Here is a 25,771-nt window from a genome sequence, read left to right on the forward strand (position 1 = left end):
CTATTATCCCTCACATCATAGCCCCAGCTTCGAGTAGAGCATGAAATATGTCCCTGTCTATGTCAAAACAACTATTTTCCCGCCGGCCGTGTTATTGTCCATAGTCCGATGAGCTTCCACGATATCATCCATCTTAAAAACCTTGCCAATCTGGACACTTAGCTTCCCGTCCTTGATCTGCTGCGCAAGCTTTTCCAGTGGCGTGGCCGCAAACTCCTCCTGGCCGCCGCTGTAAGCCGTCAAATTAACACCAGTTGGTATGGAGGCCATTGGCGAAAAGTCACTGAAAGTCCATTGTCCCCCAACGATGCCCACCATACAAACAGATCCACCTCGCTTCACACACAAAAGTGAGTCCTTGAGCGTTGTTGTCCCGATGAGATCCAGCACCTTGTCAAATTTCTTCGACACGATCTTGGCAATGTCCCCGTCGTCAATTATTACCTCATCGGCGCCGTTGCGCAGTAATAGAGTTTCGCTTTCCTTCTTCCGAGTAGTTGCCGCTACGTAACAACCGAGATCCTTGGCTATCGCAGCGGCAGCCAAACCCACGGAGGTCGTGCCGCCACGAATGAGTACACGATCGCTCTTGGACAGCCGCAATGCGATGAACAAGGAGCCCCACGCCGTCTGCAGCATCTCAGGAATAGCACCGAGCGTTTCCCAAGGAAGCTCAGTCTCAATTTTCTGGACGTTTTGCACGGGTACACAAGTGTACTCTGCATATCCGCCGTCAAAATCCCGGCCCAAGCCTCCCATTGCAGTGACGACGACGGCGCCTTTGGGGAGTTCGCCGCCCGGGCATGCCTCAACTACACCCGAGGCTTCGATTCCGAGAACGCGGGGGAATGAGACATTGGGAGAGTGGCCTTGTCGTGTGAATAGCTCAGAGCGGTTAAGGCCGAAGGCTTTGATGCGGATGAGGACTTGACCGGGCTGTGGCGTTGGGATACGGCGTTCCTCTATCTTCAAGACCTCTGGGCCACCTGCTTCTCGAATGACAACTGCTCTCATTGTAGCCATGGCGATGGTTTACAATCGTCGAAATTTGTAGGGGACTATGGTGGTAGTGGTCTGTATTCACGGCCGAGGTTTAATATATTATCCCTCTAGATTGAAGCTGCTGTTTTATTCTCAGGCTCTTCGGCATTTGAAGCACTCGTTGACGTCAATAGGGCGCGATGTCATTCCCTGACCAGGGAGATGGGCGATACTGGGACATGGAGTTTATGCGCTGACAAATGGTGTGTCATTTAAACTTTCTGGTGCTCTTGAAAAGCCGCTCTCCGCGTTTCCCTTGCCGGCATCTGGTTCCCGCAGTGGGACCGTACTGGACTTTCGGATACATTAAGTTCAAACGAAGATAGAGGGTGAATTGGTAAGCGGCCTAAGTGCGGCTTTCATTAGCCGTCACTGTTGTAATTATTATTCGACCTATTGCCCTTATTATATAAGTTGAAAGAATCGGCGGTTCGGGTGGGATGGGTGCACGTCGCGTGATTCTGGGTTTGGTAAGGAGAAGTAGCTCTACGGATATATCGGAGTTTGATCTAGACATGATGGTGAGCGCAGCTACCGATTGGAAGCTTGAGATACTGTCGTCGTCGAAACGATGCACTCCTGGCAAAGTTCTTGATCGTTTCCAATACAGTTGTCTGCCCAACGAGCTGAAAGAGATTCACCCGAAGAAGAGATGTCCCGAGAACCTAACTTTTTGTTCTCCTCATCAAACGACCAACTGGTGGTTGCCTGATTCCGGCAGCGTATATGTAACCTGGTTGGACAATGCTGGCGCAGGGCTCCACAAATTTACAACCCAAAGAGTCAATCGCCTTCTGGATGTCTTCCAACTCACACAATTCCTTTCACACCTCAATCACCATTTCCTGCTCTTGCCAATTTGACCACTGAACACCATGCTCAGCGTCGCAGATTACCAGGCAAAATTTGACGAGATCTCGGCCATCCGTCAGGCCGCCAAGTCAGATTTCTCCATTTCGAATGCTAGGAAGCGAGAGATAGCCGAGGAGTACGCCGCCGCAGCCAAGGATCTGCGGGATGCTTCTGCAGCAGTCATGGCCGCCGCCGCCCAGAAATCTTCTGCTACCAAACCTGCCGCACAGCCAGCAGACAGCAGTTGAGAAGACATCTCTTATGCGTCTAGAATGCTCGCAACATACAAATTGTTCGTTTTTAGTTCGGTGATGTTTCTTGAAGCAGGCTTCTGGAACCCACCATGCTTAAACCGAACAGCAAGCACGGAGGAAAGGCTCAACGAAATAGAAAGATGGCCCAACTATGCTAAGCACCTCATTACCTATGTCAACATCATCCGTGGAATTGATAACTCGATGAGCCGACAAGTCTACCTCTTGGCGTACCCTTTGTGGAACTCATTCAAGGCGGTAGTGCGCTTTCTGGGGTGCGCATGTCAAAGAAGCCAAGTGTTTCTCTCTTCACCCTCCAGGAGCAGACGATCTAAATACCATCGTAGCGACACTTCACAGAGTTACTTGGGTTTGGGAGTGTCTGGCTCATCAATACTACGTGCATTGTTATAGGAGAAACACAAAACACACGGAAACACTTAAACCCCCCCGAGATAGCTCCTAGTACTTAGTCTCAAGCAATATCAAGAGTACTGCGTATAATCTTATACAAACTGTAGTGACTGTACTAAATACCAGATTCATCTCTAACCCATTCCCCAAGTGCAACCTAACGGCTCGTGAACTGCCACCTTGTTTTTGTTACCATCAACTATGTCTATGGTAGCTTGGGAGGCGCTGATCCCCTGCGCTGATCCCTCTGCCAGGTCATGTAGCGCGAGCACAATCGGGCAAAGCTATTACCAATATTTACTTCCCAATGCTAGAGACTCACCGTCTATATCCTGTGTGTGGGCATGCTAGACTTCCCACCAACTGACACAATCTGAACTCGTAACACCAATCGTCTCCTTGCTATTGTCTTTCTCGTTGATGTTTCTTACATTTATATATGTTTTGTATTGCTCGCACGCGTGGACCATTTTATTTCTGGCCCTATAATGTACCAACGTAGCACATGTATATGTTGTTATGGACCCTTGGGTCTGCTGGCTGAGGATTGACGAGGACTCATGGTTGACCGCTAAGTAGTAGCATAAAGATGGGTTACAAGGGGATACAAACAGAACTCCACAGCTAAACTGTAGTGGTTTATCGCTCGATTTGACAAGTGAATCACATAATGTCTGCTAAATATTGGTGGCCCCTCTTAATACTCTGATACCGGGCCTTCCTGCCAAGTTGTTGGGGCTCATCTAGACTTCTGTGCACAGAAATCGGAACCCTTCATCCTTGGACTCCGCAGCAGGCATGACAGATCATTTTGGCGCTGTGAGTAATAATCCCTGCCTTGCCTTAGCTTCTTAGGGGTTAGTGTTTGCGTACAAACTAATGTTGTTGCTATTAAGCTAACGCACGCATTAAACCACGTATATCCCCGAACAATATGGTGCCATGTGCGCCCGCATTGCCTGCAAGGACCCTACTAGCCTTGGTAGGAACTAACCCAACAGCGTCTAGTATCCAGGCTGTTGGAATTTGACAACAAGTATTGACTTATGGGCTGAAAATTTGGGGACGTCTTATCCTTACTCTGAATGCGGTCTTTCCACCTTATTCAATGAGTTTTGGCTCGAGAATCCACTCATTGCTTGTCATGATTTGGAGTTGCCAGGCTAATATTCCCCCCATATTTCTGGGCTAAGCTCAGCCTTTCTCATGCCGCCAAAACAAAGCTTGGTATTAGTGACGCAAATGCTTAAGCCAGCTCGTTCCTTTGAAGAAAAGCGGAAACGAAGGCCACGTGCTGAGACTCTGGCTGGGAGTCCTACTTCTGAGTTGGTTGTCTTATGGAGTTCCCCGCAACTCACAACACACTGCTGCTGTCACAAGGTATAATTAGTGTCAACATATTACTAGTGCGATAACTACACTGCCATTTGAATCGTTGAGTCCCAGTGCACAGCGGCACTACCCGTGAGGAGTTGGCACCATAACAGCTGAGGTCAACTGGCTTTTAGTACGCCGAACGGGTGGCTTGAAACAAAACGGTGCAGTTTGCACAACCACAAGATCTAAACGAAACTATTAGTTGATACGCATGACATCAACCCGGAGCAATTGCACCGCAAACCCTTATGAGGGATAGACAACAGATGAGGTTTGGTTCCCGCATCGTGTGGTTCAAGCCACGCGGGTAGAGCGGCCAAGTCATGGGAGCCAAAAAAAAAAAAAAAAAGCAAAAAAGAATGACGGACATAAAAGAACTACTGAGCAGGGCTGAAGTCATGAACCATGCGCCTGTTCCGTCTGGTTTAAGCCCAGTCAGGCCGCCCTCGATGTCTCAATTTGGGTGGATTGCGCTCAATTTGGCAACTAGCCCGCGAACTACCACGTTCTAGAGGTTCAATATTTTTGGTGGCGTGCGGCACGCTAGGCCCGGCACACGCAAATGGCTTTTTTAGCACTGGAATGGGGAGCCTCGACTTGGCTGGGTGCCTCAATTTGGCCAGGGGCACGAGATCTACACAATCTAGAATCGAAACGGTGAGGCTGAAGCCTCAATGTGAGCACTCACGCATCAATATTCGCAACTCACCGATATGTCGACCCGGTCGAGTTGGATAGAGACGATGAACTGCTGGCTGCTCCGTGGAAAAAAGTAGATAAATATGAGAGTCTTGACCATGGGGTTGTCGAGCATGAGAAGCAATCTACCAGACATCAGTCCTCAACCCCCAGTTCTCCAGCAACAGCGTCTTGTCAACAATTTACAATGCGGTTCTCTATTCTCGCTGGCCTTGTGGCCGTGGCCGACGCCGGAGTCATCGGTTCTAAGCCAGACTTCTGCAACAACGTGGCCCTCAAAGAGATTGTGAAAATTTTGAAAATTGAGAAAGCTTCCGCCTTTTGCTCCCAGATCATGACCCCCCAGACTAAGACGGCAACAGGTGGGCATTGAGGGTCTCCAAATTTGTCACCAGAACTAACTAACAGTTAACGTTTCGCAGTCACTGCAACATCGACTTCCATCACGACGGACTCTGCGTTGGCTACATCCACGGTTCTGGTTCATCAAACAGCCAGTTTGACAGCCGTGGAAATCATCATTGACACTGAAACGGTTTCCGACACTGTGACCATTACTCCAGACCCGGTGACTGCTACCGCTACTGCCTTGGCAACAATAACTTCGACTGTCACCAGCACCAGTACCACGACCAGGTGAGCTCCACAAGTCTTTACATGGATGGCAAGAACTTCAAAGAAATATTAACAGAAGTATAGCACGGTATGCACTGGTAATGGAGTCATGAAGCGTGATCCCAACCCTACCTCACCAGCAGTTGTCGAGGCCCGCGGAGGATTGAGTGGTGAGTTGTCTTTTGTTGCCATATTCTTGTCAACTCCACAAGTAAAGTCACCAGGCCTAGATTCTAATTTCACACATCTCAGCGCTTAAAAACTTCGCCCGAAACTTGATCGAGGACGCCTGCAGCTGCTACGTTGCCGCCCCGACTGTGACCAAAACCGTCACTGTGACTTCTGTACAGCAATCCACAACAACATCGACGTCGACAATTCTCACTACCGTAACTACACAAGATGCGACGGTCGTTGAATCTCTCACTACACATGTACCTACCACCATCACAGCCTACGTCAGCGTAAGTACGCCACCGCCCTTTCATCACAGGCACACACAACTAACTTGGTTCAAGAATACTCTCGACCCAGTCACAGCTACGGTCACCATTACCAATACCGGTACCAAGACGGTAACAACAGTTGCTGTCCAGACTGCAACCGTTTCCAACAGCAAGAACTACCAACAGGTGACCGGATTTCCCACCTCCGGATGCGGCATCGGTAACTACCAACAATTCTTCGCCTATAACTCTGCTACCTGGCAGGACGGTCAACAACAGTGTGCATGCTACTGTAACCGTAAGTTTTCCATTGGAAGTGGGAATAGCTGGAGAGATACTAACTGTGACCGAAATCAGGCGACTCTCAATGCAGGTCATTCTTTCTCGTCCAAGACACTAATGGCTTATACCGCTGCGCGATGTATGTATTTTCCTTTCAACCGCCGAGAGGGCAATAACCCTTGCCATTATAACCGCTAACATTTGTTGTAATCTAGCACATATAGCCCTGTAAATATGGCCTATATCTCGTGCGGAATTTCCTTCTTTGGACGGGACGTCGCTTACAAGTAAGTTAGATATTATTATGTCCTATTTCTTTCAGTTGATCTAACAAATATCTAGTGTTGTCTGATTGGGTTAAACTTATGCTGGGTTTGCATTTTCCAGCGTTTGAAAGGATGAGTTATGACATTATGCCATCGGCTGAATACGGTTGCCCAATCGGTTCCGCTGCATACAGGATATACGAAGACCTTATATTTATCATAACTAGAATAGCATACAATAGAATGTTATGGCTCAAGAAACATGTTCGCCTCTCACACTCTCCCCGATTTTTTTCGTCAGATTTTCCAACTTGGGAGTAATACTGATTTGCGCAGGGTTCCTGCTCATTTGAACAACGAAAGTAATGAGGCAGTTTGACTTTCATTGCATTCAAATTCCCCTAGTTTGCTCTTTCTACCTATATGTACAGTTGCAGCTATAATACTCGTATGAGATAGCTGCTCAAATCTGCATGAAGAGGTGACATTTATATGGTCTAGTACTGTCCAGTATCATCCCAAAGGAACGGCATTTGCGACTTCTAATAACACATCTCCCAGTGGCGACCTCGCGTAAGGCGTTCCAAATCCTGGAGGGTTCCTATGTTCCTTTGTGAGGAACCCTTTGCCCCACGTAAACGTACTGAGCTGAGATGAGCTACGATTCGTACCATCCACGTCTTACCTTTCATGCAGAGGAGCATTTAGCACTGCTGTTCGTGCAAGAACACCGAGATTCGAGTACTTGAATTGCTTGGGTATTTCAGCATGTTTTCCTTCGATTGTTTGGTACGGCTAGCGCTTATACATGTTCTTCCGCAACGGAACCAACGACGGACCGGAGAATACGGACATTGCTACGAGGTTTTGGACTTGCCTATGCCGGGTGAAGTAATTGGTGACGTGAAAACAGAGTCTTTCTATACACAGAATACACCCCACTTTCACTTGGTTAACTACAATACGAAACAAATCCAACTCCGCTTGATATCATCCCCTTCCCAAGTCTATGTACAAGGACGCGAAGATGGGAGATGTGTTGTACCTTGTATGACGACTGAAGTAACCAACCTAGGCAAACCACCAGCACACCATCTCGCACCTAGCTACAACACCAACTAAAAGTCTACGCCTTCAATCGGAAGGTGTTTCTTCTCCCTTGTCAACTCGTCCACCTTCTCACTTCCCAAAGCAGCAAGCAGACGATTCTCGATGCTTTTCTTGAATCGCTGCACGTCCTCATCATCATCAACCTGATCTACCGTAGTGTGAATAAGCTGTATGACGTGTCGCAAGATATCATCACGAGAAGTGTCCACATCATTTGTGCAAACGTGATATTCCAGGGTGCGAGTAGCGACCCAAGTTCGTTCGTCTATCTTTCTGCCGTTCAAAATCTTCTCATATTCGGCATTCATGGACCAGAACAGGTTGACCAAACGTGCGTGTTGCTCTTCAACGGTTGGTTTCAGAGATTGAAGGTGCCGCACCATGCCCTCTGCATACTTTTCACTCTTTCTCGCTTCCCAGTATGTGCTTTGGCAGCCCTCTGCGTTCCGTTCATTGGTCTTTACTTGCTCGTCAATTGCACCACCACCCCCAAAGAAGGCACTAACTTCATACCATCCCTATGATTCGTGTGCCGTCAGCCAGAATGCCTTCCAAAACTGTGCTTCCACGTCAGGGGATTGGAGGGAATCTTACGTCTTTCTTGGCCCTCGCGTCGTTCAACTGGTTCTCGGCGGTAGTGAAATTTTCTCCGCAGGTCATGCGCCACGTAGTAGCTCGTTGCAGTGATTCTTTCTCGCCACTCAGGTCTCCATTGATCTGATTCAGTAGATCCTGAAGTCTGTCCTGTAGCTGCCGATTCTCTCCGCCGTATTGCGTGGTGTCGACAAACTCCTGCCCCATTCTATCCACTGCTCCTTCACAAGTCTTTGACAGGCGACGAAAGAGGTCAACCACGGTGGGTAGATGGGGCAGAGCATCCTTGCCAACGGCCTCATCGCCATCCTGGATAATGACTAGCTCGCCAACCAAGACGTCCAAGGACTCAAAGGCAGCGTCATTTGCAACATTACGATCAGAAGAAGCTTTAAACACAATGCGTTCGTCTTCCTCGATCTGGTTTTTGAATCGAACAGCAAACGTGTCTACTTCATGTTTGAGTGTTGCAACTTCGTTGGAATACTTCTGAAAAGAATTTGGGTCAATGTATGTCATCTTTTCCTCTTGTGCTGAACGAATTTGTGCGATGATCTCCTCCAAACCCATTGGAACAGGACCAGTCCACGCAGCCATTTGGTGTAGGAACAATTGAACAGATGATATTGGTGGTACGGGGTAAACTTGATTAGAGTATGTCGAAACTTGCATAGATTTCCGGACAAGTCGACGGGGTGTCACAATACTATAGTTACTTCAGAAGAACGAACGATACTTTCTTGCCAAGACAATACCGGCAACTGAGTAACTCGATTCAGCGGCAATAATATCCGCAACCCCAGCCAGCGCTATGATGTTAAACTGAGACATATTGAGTCTCGACGACATATTGTATAAATAGTTTTGGTACTACTATCTGTGACGGTGACGAGTAACGCAGCGTGATATGCCCATGTTGGTGAAGTGAAAGTTCAGCTCCGGCTAAGATGGAGCTATCGAGTAGTTGAATGGGCCAATTGCCATCAGAAGCTCAGATGGGCACAGCAGAAAAGTGGCGTATTTGAGAAGTCAATATATCCCATTGTCAACTGAGCTAGATGGAGGCATAGCCCGCGGTCCGGGCCTTGAGCTGATCTGGGGCTCAGACTGGGCGCGACCGTTGTGTGACGAACTCATGGCGCTCATGTTTCACTAGCACGCGTCGTGGCGCAAATACTCACCAATATCTTGACTCCATGGACCAAAATTGGATTGCGCCACCGGGACTCCCGCACCATCTCCACGCGGGCCGGCACCGATTTCATTCTAGCTCAGGTCCCTTCACTTCTGGAACCAGCTAGGGTCTCGGGAGTGGCTGGCTGAGTGGCATTTATCGATTTGAGCGGGAGCATTTTGCCCGTAGAACAACTCCAGACAATGAAAGTCATGATGATCAAGTCTAAATGTATTATAGCAATATTTAAACATCAATATAGTCTTCACATTTTTGTCAAAATCACTACAATCATCTCCATCATTCACTTCACAACTCGCAATTCGCCAGACAAACTCCCGCATCATCCTCCAAACACAACCTTTTTCCAACAACATGTCGGCTGAAGATCTTGCCAAAGTTGAGGCAGCCCAGCAGGCTGTCTTGAAGAAGACACATGGCGGTAAAGCTGGTGCTCAATTCACGCAAGAGGTCAGAGAATCACTTCTGTTCCAGTACAATTGGAACGAATTGCTCTCTGCAGCGCCCACCGCCATCACTTTAGTTGGCGCGTGCCATGTTGCGGCCGCTTCTCCTGAAGCAGCAGCCATCAGTCTCGCCGATGCCGTTCCCAAAGAAGGATTCAAGTATCTCCGGTCAGTGCTCATCAAATGCTCTTCATAATTACAACTGCTAACATGACGTCCTCAGGGTTGCTGCCAAACCCACACTCAGAGCTTGCCTTGTTTATGTCGCTGGCGAAGGAGACAAGGCCTTCAGAATCGCCGGTTCAAACATGTCCGCTATCGCAGGAACTTCCGGTGAGCTCATCGAGACGGTCAGCCGCACCGTCAAGGCTATCCAGAGCCTGCCAGACACGCAGAGAAATCTCACCAATGAGCTGGTTAAGCTCCGCAGAATGTCGACCAATTGCTTGACTTACGCTCAGGACACTGAGAAGGCTTTCGACACTTGGCTCTTGTCCGTTTCCGAGTTCCACCAAGCTTCGGTCCAGAAGCATGGCACGACTGAGCAGGAGGCCCAGGATAATATTTCGGCCAAGCTCCAAGCTGAGATTGAAGCCAGTTACACGAACAAAGAGCTTGAGAAGTCTGACAAGGCTGCCGAGGACATGAAGAAGTCGCTGGCGAAGCAGGAGAAGGCCTTCCAAGCCGCCAACGATGCGGTCCCTTCCGGTACGTTTGCAAACTGTTTCGAGATCGAAGTGGTCACTCTTCACGATGCTAACAACGATGTGTGAAACAGCTTGGGAAACTTGTGCCATGGGTGCTCTAACTGCAATCACTTCCGCTGGCCCCAGTATGATTGCCCAGGCCCTCCCGGCCATCATCAACGGCGCCAACCCCATGTCTGCAGTTGGTGGTCTCGTAGGAGCTCTAGGTCAGATCGGCCGTGAGGGTGCCTTGAATGCCCCTGGTGCTCCTATTGCAGCAAAGGCTCTTCTCGGCGGAAGTGCAAATCATAACGGAGCCCAGACCGCAACCCAAACCGCAACTCTCCAATTCCCCGATGCCACACCCCAAACTGATCCTGCCTACGTTGCTGCTCCTCTCCTCGCACCATTCATGACCACTCTCTTGACGTACCTCACTTCCGGTCCTGAGAACTCTCCAGATTGGTCCAAGTTCAAGGATACGGCTTCGACCACGGCAGGAAGTGATGGTACTCAGGGATTGACCTGGCTTCTCAGCAACCTGAAGATGCAGCAGAAGTCTGCTAGTCTCGGTGCTACTGAGCCCAGTACCGAGCTTGGAGCAGCTTTCGATGCCAGCATTGCCATCGTAGAGGAAATCAAGAAGGAGGTCGCCAACCAGCAAAAGCTCAGTTCCGCCAAGACTGATCCTGCGATGATCAAGAAATGGCAAGAGGCCATTACCAATGCCAAGCTAACCGTCACTAAGCTTGAGGCGACAGCCAAGTCCTTCCCCGGTGCTTCATCCAATGCCCCCAAGCTAAACAACATCTCCATGGCGCCACCCAAAAACGACAACAGCGCCGTGACCGCAGCTCTCAACACCGCGACCGAGAAGCTTGCGCTGAACCAAAAGGCTCTCGAGACCGCTCAAGCCAATTACTCCAAAGCTGTTGAGAATGCAGCCGAGGTTCAAAAGAGACTCACTGGAATTCAGACTAAACTCAAGGGCCTGGAGATTGCAGGCGCCGCCTTGGAGCGTGTCAAGGAAATTCTCATCGACTGCATTGGCATCCTCGTGGAGTTGAAGGTTCAAATCAGCAAGCTCACCACCTTCTTCAACGCCTTGTCCACCATGGTCAAGGTCATTATCGACACAAAGGTCAAGAACTTTGATGTCGATGCCACTGCTATTGGGCAGGAGGCCGCTCAGAGGGGTATCCTGAAGCTCAACAACCTCGACATCGAGACCATTTACATCTCTACCTTGCAGATCAAGGCGTACTTTGACCTGTTACAGATGATCTGCCAGATGTACACCAACGTGCACGCCCAGTACATCAACCCCGGCTTAGACCTTCTCACGGACTTGAGCAAGGTCACCAAGACGGCGGAAGAGATTGGCCCCAAGCGTGACGCTTTGAACGCCTTCACAGACAAGGCCCACAAGGCTATCAACCAAATTGTTGAACAGGTGAGTTAACTTCTCTTTGCAGTCATACTTCCAATTTGTGCACAGTCGAATGCTAATGACTTGCAGAAACAACAAGAAATCTCCAACGGTTTGCAAGACCGTATCGACGCCATCGCCGAGCAGACCGATATGCTTCACAAGGTTGGCGTGCCGATGCCTGCGGCTGGCATCATCCAGGCTATGAGAAGCGGTGGTGAGATGATCCAAGATGCTGTCAAGGATAACTTGCCTACCGGTATGCGCATTGAGGTGAATGCCGATGCTGCTTTTGACATGTGACGGACTTGGGGGCGGAGGCACCAAGCCGCCAGGCAGCCACGATGTCTGCGAAGGAAAATATTCCACAATGGCATCAACTTCATTTTCGTTTCCCGCGACTTCCTACACGTTGCAATAGATAGCTGCATTTAAATACTACACAGTACATAAAGCACTTAGACACTGAACCATACTCCTTGATCTTTTGAGAAAAATGTCCACCCGACCCGAGGTTTCTACTCGCTTTTTCGACCTCTCCGGGCGTTTTCTTTGTAATTGGCACATGGTTCATTCAACTCTCAGTTCTTGATCATCAAATCTCATTCAATGGTGCGCGTTGGTCCTGTTAAGTTGCAAGTGTTGATGATCGGTGCGACAGCTTCATCACAGGTGGTCAAACTCTGAGTCCAATAAGCGTAGTCAAATTCACATTTTGAGTATGTCGCCAAGCAACTACCCCTAGGTATCTCATCGTGCCTTGTCAAAACAGGTATGCCCCCAAATGAACAATGATCCTTCTCCTTCGGCAAAGCAGGACCTTTGCCGAACCGACGCTCACCCTGATATTGTCCTTTTGCTCACAAAGCATTATCCATTCCCTGAACGCCAAACCCCAGAAATTTAGTCCCACACGTGCTGGTTGTTAATGCCTTAGACCCTTCAACCGCGGCCGAACTTCGCGTCAACAGAACTTATTCGAGCCAAGATTTGTGCGTGACGGGTGGCCATATCGCGAGGATCATCGCCAAGGCTAGGCTGAAAGGAATACGATGGTGGGTTATTTGTGACGTTCTGTTGGCCTGAGGACACGCTGTGATGGGTATATTTGTGAGTTGGCTTGGGAGGAGCCGATCTGAGGCATCAACGTTAGTAGATACGCGCGAGCCGAACCAATCGTGATGCCTTACCCGTTGTAAACGGCATCCGTTGAGGCCATTTTGTAGTCGCTGCCTGACAGCTGAGGTATTCGTTTGATCTGAATCAGTACTCGGATAGCAGAGATGTCGTCTCGTCCGGCAACGCTGAACTAATGTCGCAAGTTTCGAACGAGATAGTCTCACTCGTCACAGCAAGATGGAATTGTCGACGGCGAGTACCACCATGGCATGTCGACTGCTGCAGATTTCAAGAGCGAAATCTTCGTTTAAAAAACCCCTCTTGTCACTCAGTTTCCCAAGAGAACAGCCCTCTGCAACCCATGCAAGGCGACCTCCTGCCCTTGACCTCCTACCAAGAGCACCAGGAGTACATGACAGAGTCTCGATAGCGAATACCCGATCCATATTTGAAGGTATTGGTCTAGCGTAATTCTGCGATAGCCGGCCGTCCTTTCCTCAACACGATGTGCCGATCCGGTAGTGTGGTACTCGGTCGGTACCGTGTGGGCAAGCGTTCGTCACGTACAGGAAGGTATCGAATGCCACTTTCATGTCCGCCTCGTTCTCGAGCTGCATAAACCCAGGCGAATAGGTCGTCTTTCTGCGGTGGGTCTGGTTCGGGGCACTTGGAGCGTTTGCAAAGAAGAGTTGGTTCCAGGTGGCGCCTCGCAGCAGCTTCTGCGAATTCGACTCGGTATTCGTCCAGCTCAACATTGCAATCCTCGAATCAGAGGCCTAGATTCTCTTCCTAGCTCTTTTCAACCATCTCTTAGTCTCTTAGTCGTTGTTGTTCCATCTTGTTCTCATATTGAGCCGGTTCGCTTTGATCGAGTTAGTTATCTCCTAGAGCCGATTTCACCAATTGTTGAGCCAGTCTCTTTGCAAAACTTACGCCTTTTGACCAGGATCCACCCTCTGGTGCTGCGGAGTTCCTCTTTCCACTCTGGAAAGTAGAAAAACACTGCATGGGCGAATCTCTCGACTTACGCGGCTTGTTGCCGACCACGTTGCAAGAAGTCTTCCCGGGAGCACAATGTATGCTCCCCGGACCAATTAGTATTCAACGGCTGGTGAATCCTCTTTAGTCTGGTGACCTGTTGGACAAGACATTGTAAACGGCTCGCAAATCCATCCGAAGTTGCGGTGTGGTGAAAAGAGGCGTCCAGGTCGTCCGCATCATGCTTGGAAAGTGAGGCTGGCGGCAGGCTGACGTGGCCTGCACAATCGCCTCACTTCCGTCGCCTCATTCTATCGCCTCACTTTGGTCACGAAATTCTTGTCGCCTCACTGTTGCTCGCCTCATTCTCGTCGTGTTCGATGTCGGTTGATACGCCTGACGAAGCCTGCCCGGTGTTGTTGGAGATTGCTGATTCGAGGGTCGCGTTGTTGTCCTTGAAGACTCGGCGGAAAGGTCGGCCCGTCAACTTGGAGGTCAAACTGCGATCTGCGACGCCGAGGTCCTTCGGAAGCAATGTTGTTGTCGAAGTCTTGTAAGCGATTGGAAGACGAAGTAGTGGATGTGTGATGAAAACCCAATGCTGGTTCTTCGGGTGTCAATTTCGCAGTAAAGCACAACGATGCAGAAAGGAAGCGGTGCTACAAACTAGTGAGAAAATGTGGTAAGAAAGGATGACAGGACAATGGATGCAATTTAAACAGAAGGAGCCGGCCGTGTGTGAGGAATGCCTGCCTTCTTAAGTGAAGTTGAACATCTGCGAACTTGTCTGCCCACTTTTCATCATGATGATGGTGTGGAGGTCATCGCCTTTCAGGCTGGCTGCGGTGGAAGTCCGATGGCGGCACACCCTTGCTGTCTGAAATGTGGCTTCTGAGGCCTTTTATCATTCGTTAAATAGAAGAACCATGTTTGGAAAAATTATCCAGAGTAGCTGGGAGGGAGCAAATAGATTGTCCTACCTGATAAAATGACATCACTCTGCAGCCCTATCGACCAATTGGCACTTACACCATTTCATTCGAGCCCCTGTTTCTGCTTCACGAAAAGCATGTGGTTGGGATCAATGTCTCACTTGACCAGACGACGAGTTTAGAAAACATTTAGTTACCTTGCCGCCGCCGCCACGTACCATCCATGCATTGGTTGGGTCTCACGCGTGCTTACAGAGTAACTCCTTGACACATCCCCCACATTGCATTGGGCGGGAGAAGTAAGATGAAATCTTGCAGGGGAGTTGCAAACCGATGTATCGAATCTGGAAATCTGAGGCGGGCGTTTCATCAGCCAAGGTGAAAATATGACTTCGGTGGGTAGCATTGGGACACAACGGTTTCTGCCTCAAGAAATTGGAACTGCGCAACTGGCATTGACCCGAAATGCGAGTGTCCAAAAGAGATGACATGTGTGAGAGGCGAGCTTCCACTTCAGCCACTTGAGCAGGGTTGTTCAACTCGGGCCAAGCAAAGGACGCGAGGGTGACACGATGCATTGCCCCGACGCCCCAAACATCAAAGACAGTTTTACTCGCCGGACACCGTGAATTATTGGGTTGGCTTTGGATGCTTCCACTCTTCTAGGTGAACAAATCGTTCAGGTTGGTGTTAGCACTGACTGGGAAAACGGAGACCCCGGTTCATGCGCGATATGCCTCGCGATACGGCAAGTTCTTTCCCGCTCGATTCACGACATGTACGCTGTATGAGGTCATATTTCGACAAGACAGTGTACAGTGAATCCGAGGCAAAAGGCGAATAACTCGCGTAAAATACGCATTACACCTTTTTACTATCACTTCGACATTGGGCATACTTCAATCCTCTCCTGAGTTCTGAGCCGTCCAAACCCCAGCTAGTCCTTGTCCCAGTCTCAATGCCACAGCTTGGCAGATATTGTCCCCGTTGAGACTTCGACCCGGGTATGCGGTTAGAAAGGTCTAAACGAGTAGCCTAATCAAACAGTTTTGATATCCATCACAATCTCAATAGCCAACAATATGAGCACGCGTTCCGGCTTTGATGCCATTGCCTCTTTTATCAGCTTCTTAATGTTCTGCAAAACGACAACCGAAGACTCCTCAAGGGAAAGAGATGACACCACAGCTTTGGTCCCAGCTATGGGTATTATGAAGCTACAGGCTACCTATTTAACTTATCGTTGATCTATGAACAACACCCAGAATGTAAATTGAGCACTATCCAGCAGGAAGCTATCCGAGATAACTGTAGAACCCTCCCACAGTCAGCCGACTGCTGAGTAGGGCTCTTCCAAATATTGCTACACGCCAGATCTACATACAAATATCATGCAAGAAATCAAAATATCAAAAAACACCTCTCTATCACCTCAGAATTAGGAGCGTTGTGGTGCATGGAAGTGTTTAGATACTCATGACTTCTCACCGTAGGCCAACGGCCACGTTCCTGGTGAGCCCTTAAATGTAGTCGCAGTTGTGGACGCTTCCATTACGAATGAAGGTCGATCTAGAAGCAGTTAAAAAATGGCAATGATGACGTTGAACATGAGGACAGAGCCACAAAACACCCCCAAAGTGCAATCATACTGACTACATGAGACCATGCCCTCCTGCCAACCCATACGCGTGGCCTGCCATGTCCCACAGACCCTGACCTCCAGCAATAGCTCGAATATGCTGTTTACCCCCTCAAATATGGAGCCTCATATGGGCAATGTTGACATTTCCAAGTTCCCGGAATACAAATTAAAATGGCAGTTACACCGCTGTCTGTCTAGTCTATGCAATCACCCAAAACGCCCCGCCTAATGCTTTGATACTTTCTTCCATCCCATCCCCTATTCTATGTGTTTCATATTACCCTCGTTATGACCACTAGGAGAATGAGTATGACTCCAGTACGTAATGGCTATACTACCATCCTTTTCTACAGCCAGTCTCTTCTTGCACACCTTCGCATTGAAGCTATTCGACACCACCCAACACACGTTGCGAACGTGTTCACCATCCGACCCCCAACTATATGGATAGACAACATGACCAGGCAGCAACACCACCTCGTCATCCTTGCTTTTCTCACCTTCAAACTCAACGCTCGTAGCGTGCTCCCTCACAGCATCCTTCATAGCCTCTTTATCCGCCTCGTATTCCGTGATAGCAGCGCGCAGCGCCACCGGCCCAGTTATAGTCTCTGCGGGCTTCACTCTCGTCCATCTCCATTTGTTCTCAATCATCTTATACCTCTGCTTGACCTCGTTCATTATGACTAGGAAAAATGGATGGCCGGGAGACGCCGCCATCCAGGCGTTTGGAATAGAGTGCTCGAAACTGGGGTCCGTACCCATGCGACCGAACATCGCTGTATTGTTCTTTCCTTCAGACTCTTGAAAAAGCTGTCCGTAGGTCGGTTGGAGAGCTTCGGTTGATCGGAGACATTCCGTATCCAGATCGGCGTAGACACTACAACTTTTGGTAAGTGCCGAGTCAAACGCATAAAGTTGTCACATTGAGCTTACGTACCCTCCGTAGATATACATGTAGAGATATCGCGCCAAGTCGGCACGGTAAATTTCACTAGGTAGTCCCCGGTAGGTGTGTTCCAACCATGGGAAATGCCTTTGGACAAGTTGAAGGTTGTCGTCATCAGTCCATATTACCCATTCCCAATCGGGGTGGTTCCGGCGACATGACCGACTCCACGACTGGAATTTTCTAGGCAGCTGTAAGGATACCCAACTTTGGTGGAAGATTTTAGGTATCCGGCCATTTGTGTAGGTCGGCGGGCGAGAGAGTAGCTCGGATGCTTTTATTTGCTTCGCTAACGGTTCGTTTGGATACTCGACATCGTCATCGTTTTCTTTCTGTTCAGGAGTCGGTGTCGGTGTCGGTGTCGGTGTATCGAGTTGGAATGCACTCTTGTAGTCATTTGGCAGATTGAACCACAGGAGATGAAGTGAAACAATCACAATCACCAGAACTGCGCATGACCTCAGCGCGACGCCGGAGGAACGTATCATGGCGGGAGGTTGAATGGCTCAAGTTGTCGACTCCGCGACGGCATGCGGATGAGAGGAGCCGGGCGTAGTGAAAGTCAAATTTGTAGAAATCATTCGCACATCATGCTGAATTTTACTCGCGCGATAATGTCGACATTGTGTGGGGAGGTAGCTTCGAGAAGTATTCTACATTGCTCACAACTCCTTAAATCCAGGAGAACAAAGTGGAATTTAGGCGAGCATCATTCTCCATACTGCTGTTGCCTCGTAATTAAAACAAACCCTGTCGTCCGCCTTTTCGGAAAGCTACGTCACAAATTTGCTGACAAGCCAAAGTATCCAGAATTATGATACAGAATGGGCCATGCTGATCAGAAATGGCACATCATAGGTTGATGTGGGCTCAAGTACCGACTAAATTAGGAGATTTGAACGGCACTCGGTGGTAGCAGTGCCTCCTGATCAGCCGTTGGGACAGGGATCTCAGCCTTGACACGTATTGGTGTGTCAAGGTTGATCAACGTCTGAGTAAGACACGAGTCTAGGAAGACGACGGTAAGGGGTCACGAATTGCCTGTGATAATATAGACTTTAATCTGGTATTGCAGCAACTTGAACTGTGTTTGTCAGCTACTTATTGTGCTCTATTACAGTTAGCATCGTATATTTTACAGTCATTCTAGGTTCTGTCACCAACTATCCACGTATACCAGCAACCGAATGCTAATTTCCCAGCCCACTCAACCAACGTTTCATCGCACGAGCATTATGCAACCAACAACATGACAATTTCCTCTAAGAATGGGCAAACAAAGTGACCAGCCTTTCGGAGCTCACCCGAAAGAAACAGTGTGCATGTCAAATATCCCATTCCGCCACCCATCTTGGCGGTACTCAAAGATGTTCTGTTCTGCATCACGAGCCTCCCTCTCCCACACCTCGACCAAACTCCCTGGTGCATATCGACCTTTGAACACACCTTTTCCAGGCCCGACACCAACCCTCGTATGGACATCCGGATCCGGCGCGGGCACCAAGCGAGCAGCGACTGCACGAACAAAAGTCCACAGATCATTCGGGTTGCATACACGCGTCGCTCGTAGTCTCTCCCGTGCAAACACAAGTTCTCGGTTCAGCGTCCTCAGCCCTTCTTCAATGCCTGATGCTATTTGGATCTCTAGGGCTTTCCGTAGGATGGGTCGGATGAATGGTTTGAGACACCATGCCATGCATGAGAACTTCGATTTCTGGAGCGAGTAGTCGAGGTGGTGAACTTTGACATGCACGCCTCGCAATGAGACGAGCTGCTCCAATCGTTCGCGGCCAATTTCCACGTCAATCGTGACATCTATGCCGCGCTCATCGAGATGGAAGCTGGTGAGCCCTTGGTCCATGAAGCGAAGGATGCCCGAGTGCATTTGGAGCCAGTATCCCAAGTCATTGGCTGCGATTGACATTCCTGCCAGTTTAATGGTAGCTAACGACGCTACCGATGAGCTGGTTCCAAACTGCGCCTTGGTGATGTCGAGATCGTTGCGGGTGGAAAATTGCAAGTTATACGGCAGGAATGAGCTTTGATTGACCGTCTTGCCGGGCTCCAGGATGAGGTTTTCCAAGAGTATGTCTGCCGCGGGTGTTGATACTTCCAATCGCGGTATTGGAATATACTGTACAGCCTGCATCATCAACGGTATGAAGACGTTGATGCAGTCGCCCACAAGATCCGAGTTCCCCATCTCTCCGGACGGAAACATAACCTGTACGAGGCGCAACGTCGTCGATGCCATGTTTTTGATGTCCTTGTCTTCGGCGGTTGATCGAAGCGCTTGCTGCAGGTTATGCAAAAGATTGCCAGCGTCCTCACCCATTGATGATCCCGAGGTGAGTTCCTTGATCCGCTCCCGCATCTCATGAAGTCTGTCATCTATATTGTCGAAAAACTCTGGCTTTGAGAGCATTTCCTGAACCAAATTCGCAAATTGATTCACAAAGTCGTCCAAGTTCTCATCCGTCTTGTTATGCTCCATGAAGTCAATGAACGACTTCTTGACTCTATCCCAGTCCCCCCGATCACCAAACGACGAAACCAACAGCCAGAAATTGTGAGCCACATGCTCTGCTTGGCGGTTGTGCTGAATGTTGCCCTCAATTGTGTCGGCTGCCTCCGACCCAATTGACAGGTATATCATTAGGTAACGCTGCAAGAGTTTGGACAAGACTGAGACAGACTCAGAGTAGTCACTTCGTTTTCGAAGATTCGTGACTGCGCTCTTGAGACGACCGACCAAAATATCCCGCGCCTCGTCATTCATGTGCTCGGCAAAACTGGTGTAGGCTTCCTCTCCAACTTGAGTGACTTCTTCATATGTAGTTTCAGCAACCTCCTTTGCTTGGTGCTTGACATCTTCAGATGATGCAGGCTGCTGCTCTTCTTGATCCGTCTTCTTGAGTGCTTCCAGATCCTTGTCCGATGTGTCCAGCTTGTTGCCCACTTCCTTTGACACATCACCTAATGCGAATGCGGTATCTCGTAAAACTTGTCTTGCAATGGTAGTCGCATCAGCGATAAATACTCGAAAATCGCTATTCAAGAGTGCCAAGGAGACTACCGTGCGAAGACTCTCCACGGTCGCAGACACATCTGCCTTAGCTTTGCCTTTCGCAATGTTCTGCTTTACATTTTTCACATCCAAATCGAGCTTCGTTTGAGACAAGTACCAAATGAAATCTTGGATCTGGTCTTTTGAGTTTTTCCCGTCCAGTAGATCCATAAACTGTTGTAGCCAAAGACGCGTCGTTCGTATCAATGCGCGACCAGAATTGCTCAGGCTGCTCTGCTCCGACGGGTTCAACACAGCTGCACATAACAATGCCCTCAGGTGAGTGATGACCTGTTCATTCGATGGCATGTATCCCGTTGACATGGCCCGAAGCATTTGGTATGTGTGCAGCTTCTCATGGAGCCGAGTTTGTCGCTCTGTGTCCTCATTGTATTGAGGCAGCAATGGCTGTCGCTCCAAGTCCTCCTCACTCCCCGAACCGCAGAGTCCGAAACATGACATGATTGCTGGAACTCAACTGCTGAGTCGGATGCAAAATGATTTATGGGCTTGGTACCGAGTTTGCTGCACAAGGAGCAGCATACGGTCGGTATCTAGCATGGTCGACGCTTGTTCAGACAACAAAGAGTGACACTATTTGACAAAGACAGGACAAGTACTACGAAGCTCTTTTAAGGTATCAATTGATATTAATGTTGACGTCACACTGGCTGTTAAACATTGATGACGCTTAGTTGACGTGTGGGGAAAGTCATCAACTGAAACCGGAACAAGTTGCCCGGCTTCTGACAACTAACTTCAGCCCAATACACGGGTCTTGCACCCGCACAACACCCATAACCTTGTTTTAGTCTTGTCAAGACGCTACATATGTATTGTATCTCAAATATGATTTCGATCCCACCTTCCATCAGCACGACATTCCCACGCCAGAGCATCCGATTGGCAAGACCATGCATCTACACCTTTGCTGACAACCCGCCAATTCGATTTAGCTACCTAGGTAGTTGACTCAGCGTCCATTGAAGCTGTCACTTGCTGGACTTGCAACCGTTTCATCATTTCCGCAGCTTCAAACGCGTACTTGCACTTCATCCTCAACCTCCCCCCATACCGATACATAAAAAACGGAAATGGCATGCACACCAACGTCAGAAACGCGGGTATCGAGGTCGCCCAGTGAATACCGAGATTATCATACATTTTCGTGGTGAAAAGAGGGAAAATCGCTCCCATCACAGACCGAAAGATGGCCGCCGCCGCAAGAACAGAAGCTGCGTATATGGTATACGAGTCGATGAGGTAGTTGACCATTGGCAGAATGACAAGCACGCAGCCAAATCCAAATGGTGCCGACAGGACAATACCGACAGACCAGTGAATGCTGGGAAAATTTGTCCATGCAAAGCCAAACATACCAAGCGGCAAGGCGGCGGCACCGACAATTGCTGGCGGCAGTCGAGATTCTGCGGTCGCAGTTTTCGCTATGAACAGCATCATGTACCGACGGTTGTCCCAAATTGCATAGACGAGCCCTAGGATAATTCCGGCAGCGATACCCATGAATGAGAGGCCTCCGGTGCCTTCATTCCATCCCCTCTCTTTGTTGTATACTATTGGCATCGCACTCATGAACAGGTAGACCGTTCCGTAGATGATGGCCATGTAAACTGAGGCAACCAGGACGATGGGTTCTTTGAACAGCAGCACCCATGGGCGTATCAAGGCTCTCGTGAAGACTTCGGATGGCTCTTTTCTGCCTTGGTTCTTTTCAAGAACGCTGACATAAACTCTGGCGTCTACCTTGGAGAGCCGTGTCGCCCGGTTCGCTAAAATCACCGGTCCATACGTTTCCGGGACGAAGACGGCCCCGATGATGCCTATCTAAGGTCAGCATGGTTGTTCCTGCTGGCGGTACGGACGCATCAACACAATACCTATCACTGCTATGAAGATGCAGCACACCCCTTGAACCCATCTCCATCCAATAGTCTGCGATATGAATCCGCCCATTACCGGACCGAGAATTGGCCCAAGGAACGGGGCAACACAGTACAGTGTCATGGCAAGACCTCGCTGTGCCGGGGGGAACAGATCAGCAATGGCGCCACCCGAGTTTACTAATGGCGATCCACCAAACGTGCCACCAAAGAAACGCAATAGAAGCAGGGTGGTGATGCTTTGACTCCCAGCGGAACCACCAATGAAGGCCACCATTGCGATGTGGGATGTTATCCAGAGGGTCCGCCGTCCATACAACTCAGACCTACAGAGACTTGTCAGGAACAGGTATCGTGAATTACCTCAAAAGTTACGCTACTCACTGATGTAATCGACATTTCGTTAGCCTTTGATATGCAAATGATTATGCCAGGAGGACTGAAGCAACTAACCAGAGGGCCCCAAACGGCTGGACCGATAGCAAAACCGAGTACAAACAGGGAGACACCGAGTGTGAAAACTTCTGTACTAATGTTGAAATCTCTCATTATCTCATTTGATGAAACGGAGTATGCTGAAGAAGTAAGCGTGACCGCGAATACGGACAATGTGACGATGGTGGTGATGAACCACTTTCGGAACTGGGACCAGTTCATAGGATTACGCGAATCGTCTTTTTCGAACTCAACCACAAATGGATCCTCATGAGTACCTTTTCCAGCATATACGCCAGCACTTTCAACTTCCTTCGAATGGGACATTTCGCTCATTACGGCTATTTGAGCCGTGCTTTGGATAATTTGTGAAGATCGCGATTTCGTCTAGGGTAAGAGGCGAAGTTAACTTGTATTGCATGTCTGGAGACGCTGCTTGAGGGTTATATAGACAAGTATTTCTCAGATGTTAAGAGTATTCAAGTCAAGAGTCCTTATATCGGCGCGGAATGGCATATGATTGGTGAAGAAGAGTCAAATGTGTTCCCAATGGCAGATTCGCGTGTTCAAGCATTGGTAAGCTCCGTGTTGAAGCGCAGCAACAAGACAAACGCTGACCAACCAGAAAACTTGCCGCTGTGGGTCCATCGGACGGAGCAGGACATGATTGGTTTGGTTCCCGGGGTGCGCAGTTGTCAAACGAGCAACACCAAACAATTCGACTTCACGATTCTGTTCTCGCAACAATGCACGAGATGGCCATATCTCACTACAAAAGAGGCAAACGTTCATCAACTCGGATTTCACAGATCATGGGCCATCACGATGCGGTACACAGGCCCTTGCGCCGGGAGCGTCTCAGAGCCTCATTAGCTTGTCATGCTTGTCGACTCCGGAAAGTGAAATGTGACGGCGTTCGTCCGGGTATTTTTCTCCCTTTCCTCCCAATCACCAGCCTTAGATTCTCATGTCTCCAGCATGTGCCCGTTACGGCAAGACACAGAGCGATAGCCCGCCAGTCAAACTGTCCCTCAATGGATCGCGACAAGATTCACCAAGAGAGGCCATCCATAGCCAAAATGCCCATCGCGTCTTGTATCCGATCTCACCACCAGCCTCTAAGACTCACTTACTCGAAGAATCCGCAATCAACACACCCGCAAATAGTGTCCCGTTATCTACCCCGACGCAGGTTGCTGATGACCGTGACCCTGAAAGTGCCGAGCATCGACCATACTACACAGCACATGGACGCTTTGCTGGTGATGTTGCGGCTGCTATAGATGCAAAGGCGGGATTGCCGCCAGTTGCATCAAATCTCGTTCCATTTGTGGATGCGCCACTGTTTGGAGAGATAGACCTACGGCCGCAATATACAGATGACAACTTCATCACAGAATTGCCCCCTAGGACGCACGCAGATATGCTCGCTGCTTTATATTGGGAATACATTGACCCCATAGAACCTGTGTTGGATCAAACGCAGATCTCTTATGCTCTAGACGAGGCTTACGCTGGAACTAACTCAACCAAGCATGGCAAACGTGGTATCTGGCTCAGCATCCTCAATGTTGTCTTTGCCCTAGCTGTGCAGAGACAGGAAGTCACCCCCGAACAGCATCGAAACGAAGAAGCTAGTCGCTACTTTCAGCGTGCGTGGGCGCTTCTGCGACCGGAAACAGTTGTTTGGGAACCGGGATCATTGGAGCTTGTGCAGTGTCTGATGTTGATGAATCGCTATCTCCACTGCACTAATAATCAGCACATGACATGGATGACAGCGGGTTTAGCAATACGCATAGCTCAAAACATGTGCAACAGTTTTCCAGTGTCATCTGCTACTCTAGAAGACAGACATATACGGCAGAAGGTCTGGGCGAGTTGTGTGGGTTTGGATCGGTGAGTTGTTTGGTCCAAATTGCGAACTCACCGCGAATCTCCTCCAAGAATGCTAATATGGCATAGCTGCGTATCATGGTCACTTGGCAGAACTTCGGCACCAACTCTCACTTCACTGCCGAGAAGGAGTGAATTCATGATGCGTGATGATGAACTGGATCTGTCCAGGGGAGAAGAGCATCACACGCGGATGCTGGAACTTTTCGAAATTGGCAACCACATTCAGTTGGCACAGACTCAGACGCGGAATACCCTTGCTGCCAAATTAAGACTTCCGCGATTGTACCAGCAAGACGAATACCACGTGGTGGCTGTGCAGCTGGATGCTTGTCTTCAAGAATGGGAGTGTAACTTGCCTGTCTACATGAAGCGTCAGGGTCTTAAATCCATCACTGACAGGAGGTCTCGTGCCAAAGCGTGTTTACTTCACCTCCAGTACGTAATGCCTGCATTCGCTTGATGCAAAGACTACGCCCAAACACAAGGACAAAAGTTGCGGGCAGTTGTCTGATGGAAATTCTGTCTTGACATCGCTAATGACATGTCATCAGTTTACTTCACACGAGAATATACCTCTTCCGACCGCTCCTGGCGCGCCTGTACGCGATGAACTCCCAGGAATCTACGAGTAGCCCATTCGACCGTTCTAGTCTCAGTGACAGACTTCTCCACGACTCTGCTAAAATGTGCATTGAGGCGGCACAAAATGTCACAACCCTAGTTATGGAAACGATGCAGTCCGACGGGGACATCGGTCTACTACCGTGGTGGCATAGAGTCTACTATTTGCACATTACAGGCACAAACTTCCTTGCGGCAATGTGCACGCCAGACTTATTCACTGAGTCCGTGGCAGTGGCGTGGCAGGATGTGCTGTCCGGGCTACACAAGCATGAGCATTTGAGCAAGTATGTGCCGCAATGCATTCAGATGTTTGAGATGTTGTCCATGCGGATTCGCGCAGCTCAAAAGAGCAACCAAGTGAGCGACGAGAACAGGTTTCTTGATGATGCTCTCGTCATGCCCTTTGACGACATTTTTCAGGATGTGGACTTTGACTTTGACAGCTTTGTCTTTGGTGTTGGTGGTCCTGCGAGTCATGCATACTGACACACACCAAAGGGTAGAGAAATTGGTATTATT

At 49.2% G+C, this 25,771-nt stretch overlaps 10 protein-coding genes across 10 annotated transcripts; 4 read left to right on the forward strand and 6 right to left on the reverse strand.

Moving 5' to 3' along the window:
* Positions 1 to 57: 57 nt before the first annotated feature.
* On the reverse strand, positions 58 to 1,023 carry VFPPC_06827 (zinc-binding oxidoreductase; the record flags this gene model as incomplete). Its single annotated transcript, XM_018285796.1, has 1 exon — positions 58 to 1,023. The coding sequence occupies one exon, from the start codon at positions 1,021 to 1,023 to the stop codon at positions 58 to 60; it is 966 nt and encodes a 321-aa protein (XP_018138606.1).
* Positions 1,024 to 2,204: 1,181 nt separating this feature from the next.
* On the forward strand, positions 2,205 to 2,561 carry VFPPC_18194 (hypothetical protein; the record flags this gene model as incomplete). Its single annotated transcript, XM_022429844.1, has 1 exon — positions 2,205 to 2,561. The coding sequence occupies one exon, from the start codon at positions 2,205 to 2,207 to the stop codon at positions 2,559 to 2,561; it is 357 nt and encodes a 118-aa protein (XP_022285121.1).
* Positions 2,562 to 4,824: 2,263 nt separating this feature from the next.
* VFPPC_14123 (hypothetical protein) lies at positions 4,825 to 6,332 on the forward strand (the record flags this gene model as incomplete). The annotated part of the gene is made up of 8 exons (XM_018291893.1): positions 4,825 to 4,999; positions 5,060 to 5,273; positions 5,337 to 5,422; positions 5,505 to 5,716; positions 5,771 to 5,996; positions 6,056 to 6,119; positions 6,196 to 6,267; positions 6,323 to 6,332. 8 exons carry the CDS (start codon positions 4,825 to 4,827, stop codon positions 6,330 to 6,332), a joined length of 1,059 nt encoding a protein of 352 aa, XP_018138604.1.
* Positions 6,333 to 7,364: 1,032 nt separating this feature from the next.
* VFPPC_06825 (hypothetical protein) lies at positions 7,365 to 8,547 on the reverse strand (the record flags this gene model as incomplete). The annotated part of the gene is made up of 2 exons (XM_018285794.1): positions 7,365 to 7,874; positions 7,951 to 8,547. 2 exons carry the CDS (start codon positions 8,545 to 8,547, stop codon positions 7,365 to 7,367), a joined length of 1,107 nt encoding a protein of 368 aa, XP_018138603.1.
* A 952-nt stretch (positions 8,548 to 9,499) lies between these two features.
* Positions 9,500 to 12,009, forward strand: VFPPC_06824 (exonuclease VII small subunit domain-containing protein; the record flags this gene model as incomplete). The annotated part of the gene is made up of 4 exons (XM_018285793.1): positions 9,500 to 9,759; positions 9,815 to 10,299; positions 10,370 to 11,730; positions 11,797 to 12,009. 4 exons carry the CDS (start codon positions 9,500 to 9,502, stop codon positions 12,007 to 12,009), a joined length of 2,319 nt encoding a protein of 772 aa, XP_018138602.1.
* Positions 12,010 to 14,974: 2,965 nt separating this feature from the next.
* On the reverse strand, positions 14,975 to 15,313 carry VFPPC_16762 (hypothetical protein; the record flags this gene model as incomplete). The annotated part of the gene is made up of 1 exon (XM_018294515.1): positions 14,975 to 15,313. The coding sequence occupies one exon, from the start codon at positions 15,311 to 15,313 to the stop codon at positions 14,975 to 14,977; it is 339 nt and encodes a 112-aa protein (XP_018138601.1).
* A 1,322-nt stretch (positions 15,314 to 16,635) lies between these two features.
* VFPPC_06823 (glycosyltransferase family 32 protein) lies at positions 16,636 to 17,814 on the reverse strand (the record flags this gene model as incomplete). The annotated part of the gene is made up of 2 exons (XM_018285792.1): positions 16,636 to 17,257; positions 17,318 to 17,814. 2 exons carry the CDS (start codon positions 17,812 to 17,814, stop codon positions 16,636 to 16,638), a joined length of 1,119 nt encoding a protein of 372 aa, XP_018138600.1.
* Positions 17,815 to 18,626: 812 nt separating this feature from the next.
* VFPPC_06822 (hypothetical protein) lies at positions 18,627 to 20,855 on the reverse strand (the record flags this gene model as incomplete). The annotated part of the gene is made up of 1 exon (XM_018285791.1): positions 18,627 to 20,855. The coding sequence occupies one exon, from the start codon at positions 20,853 to 20,855 to the stop codon at positions 18,627 to 18,629; it is 2,229 nt and encodes a 742-aa protein (XP_018138599.1).
* A 498-nt stretch (positions 20,856 to 21,353) lies between these two features.
* VFPPC_06821 (MFS transporter) lies at positions 21,354 to 22,571 on the reverse strand (the record flags this gene model as incomplete). The annotated part of the gene is made up of 2 exons (XM_018285790.1): positions 21,354 to 22,234; positions 22,292 to 22,571. The coding sequence occupies 2 exons, from the start codon at positions 22,569 to 22,571 to the stop codon at positions 21,354 to 21,356; spliced, it is 1,161 nt and encodes a 386-aa protein (XP_018138598.1).
* A 1,125-nt stretch (positions 22,572 to 23,696) lies between these two features.
* On the forward strand, positions 23,697 to 25,738 carry VFPPC_14122 (fungal specific transcription factor; the record flags this gene model as incomplete). The annotated part of the gene is made up of 3 exons (XM_018291892.1): positions 23,697 to 24,628; positions 24,695 to 25,063; positions 25,180 to 25,738. The coding sequence occupies 3 exons, from the start codon at positions 23,697 to 23,699 to the stop codon at positions 25,736 to 25,738; spliced, it is 1,860 nt and encodes a 619-aa protein (XP_018138597.1).
* Positions 25,739 to 25,771: the final 33 nt, after the last annotated feature.

This window comes from Pochonia chlamydosporia, assembly GCF_001653235.2.
Source record: "Pochonia chlamydosporia 170 chromosome Unknown PCv3seq00008, whole genome shotgun sequence".
Taxonomy (NCBI): domain Eukaryota; kingdom Fungi; phylum Ascomycota; class Sordariomycetes; order Hypocreales; family Clavicipitaceae; genus Pochonia; species Pochonia chlamydosporia.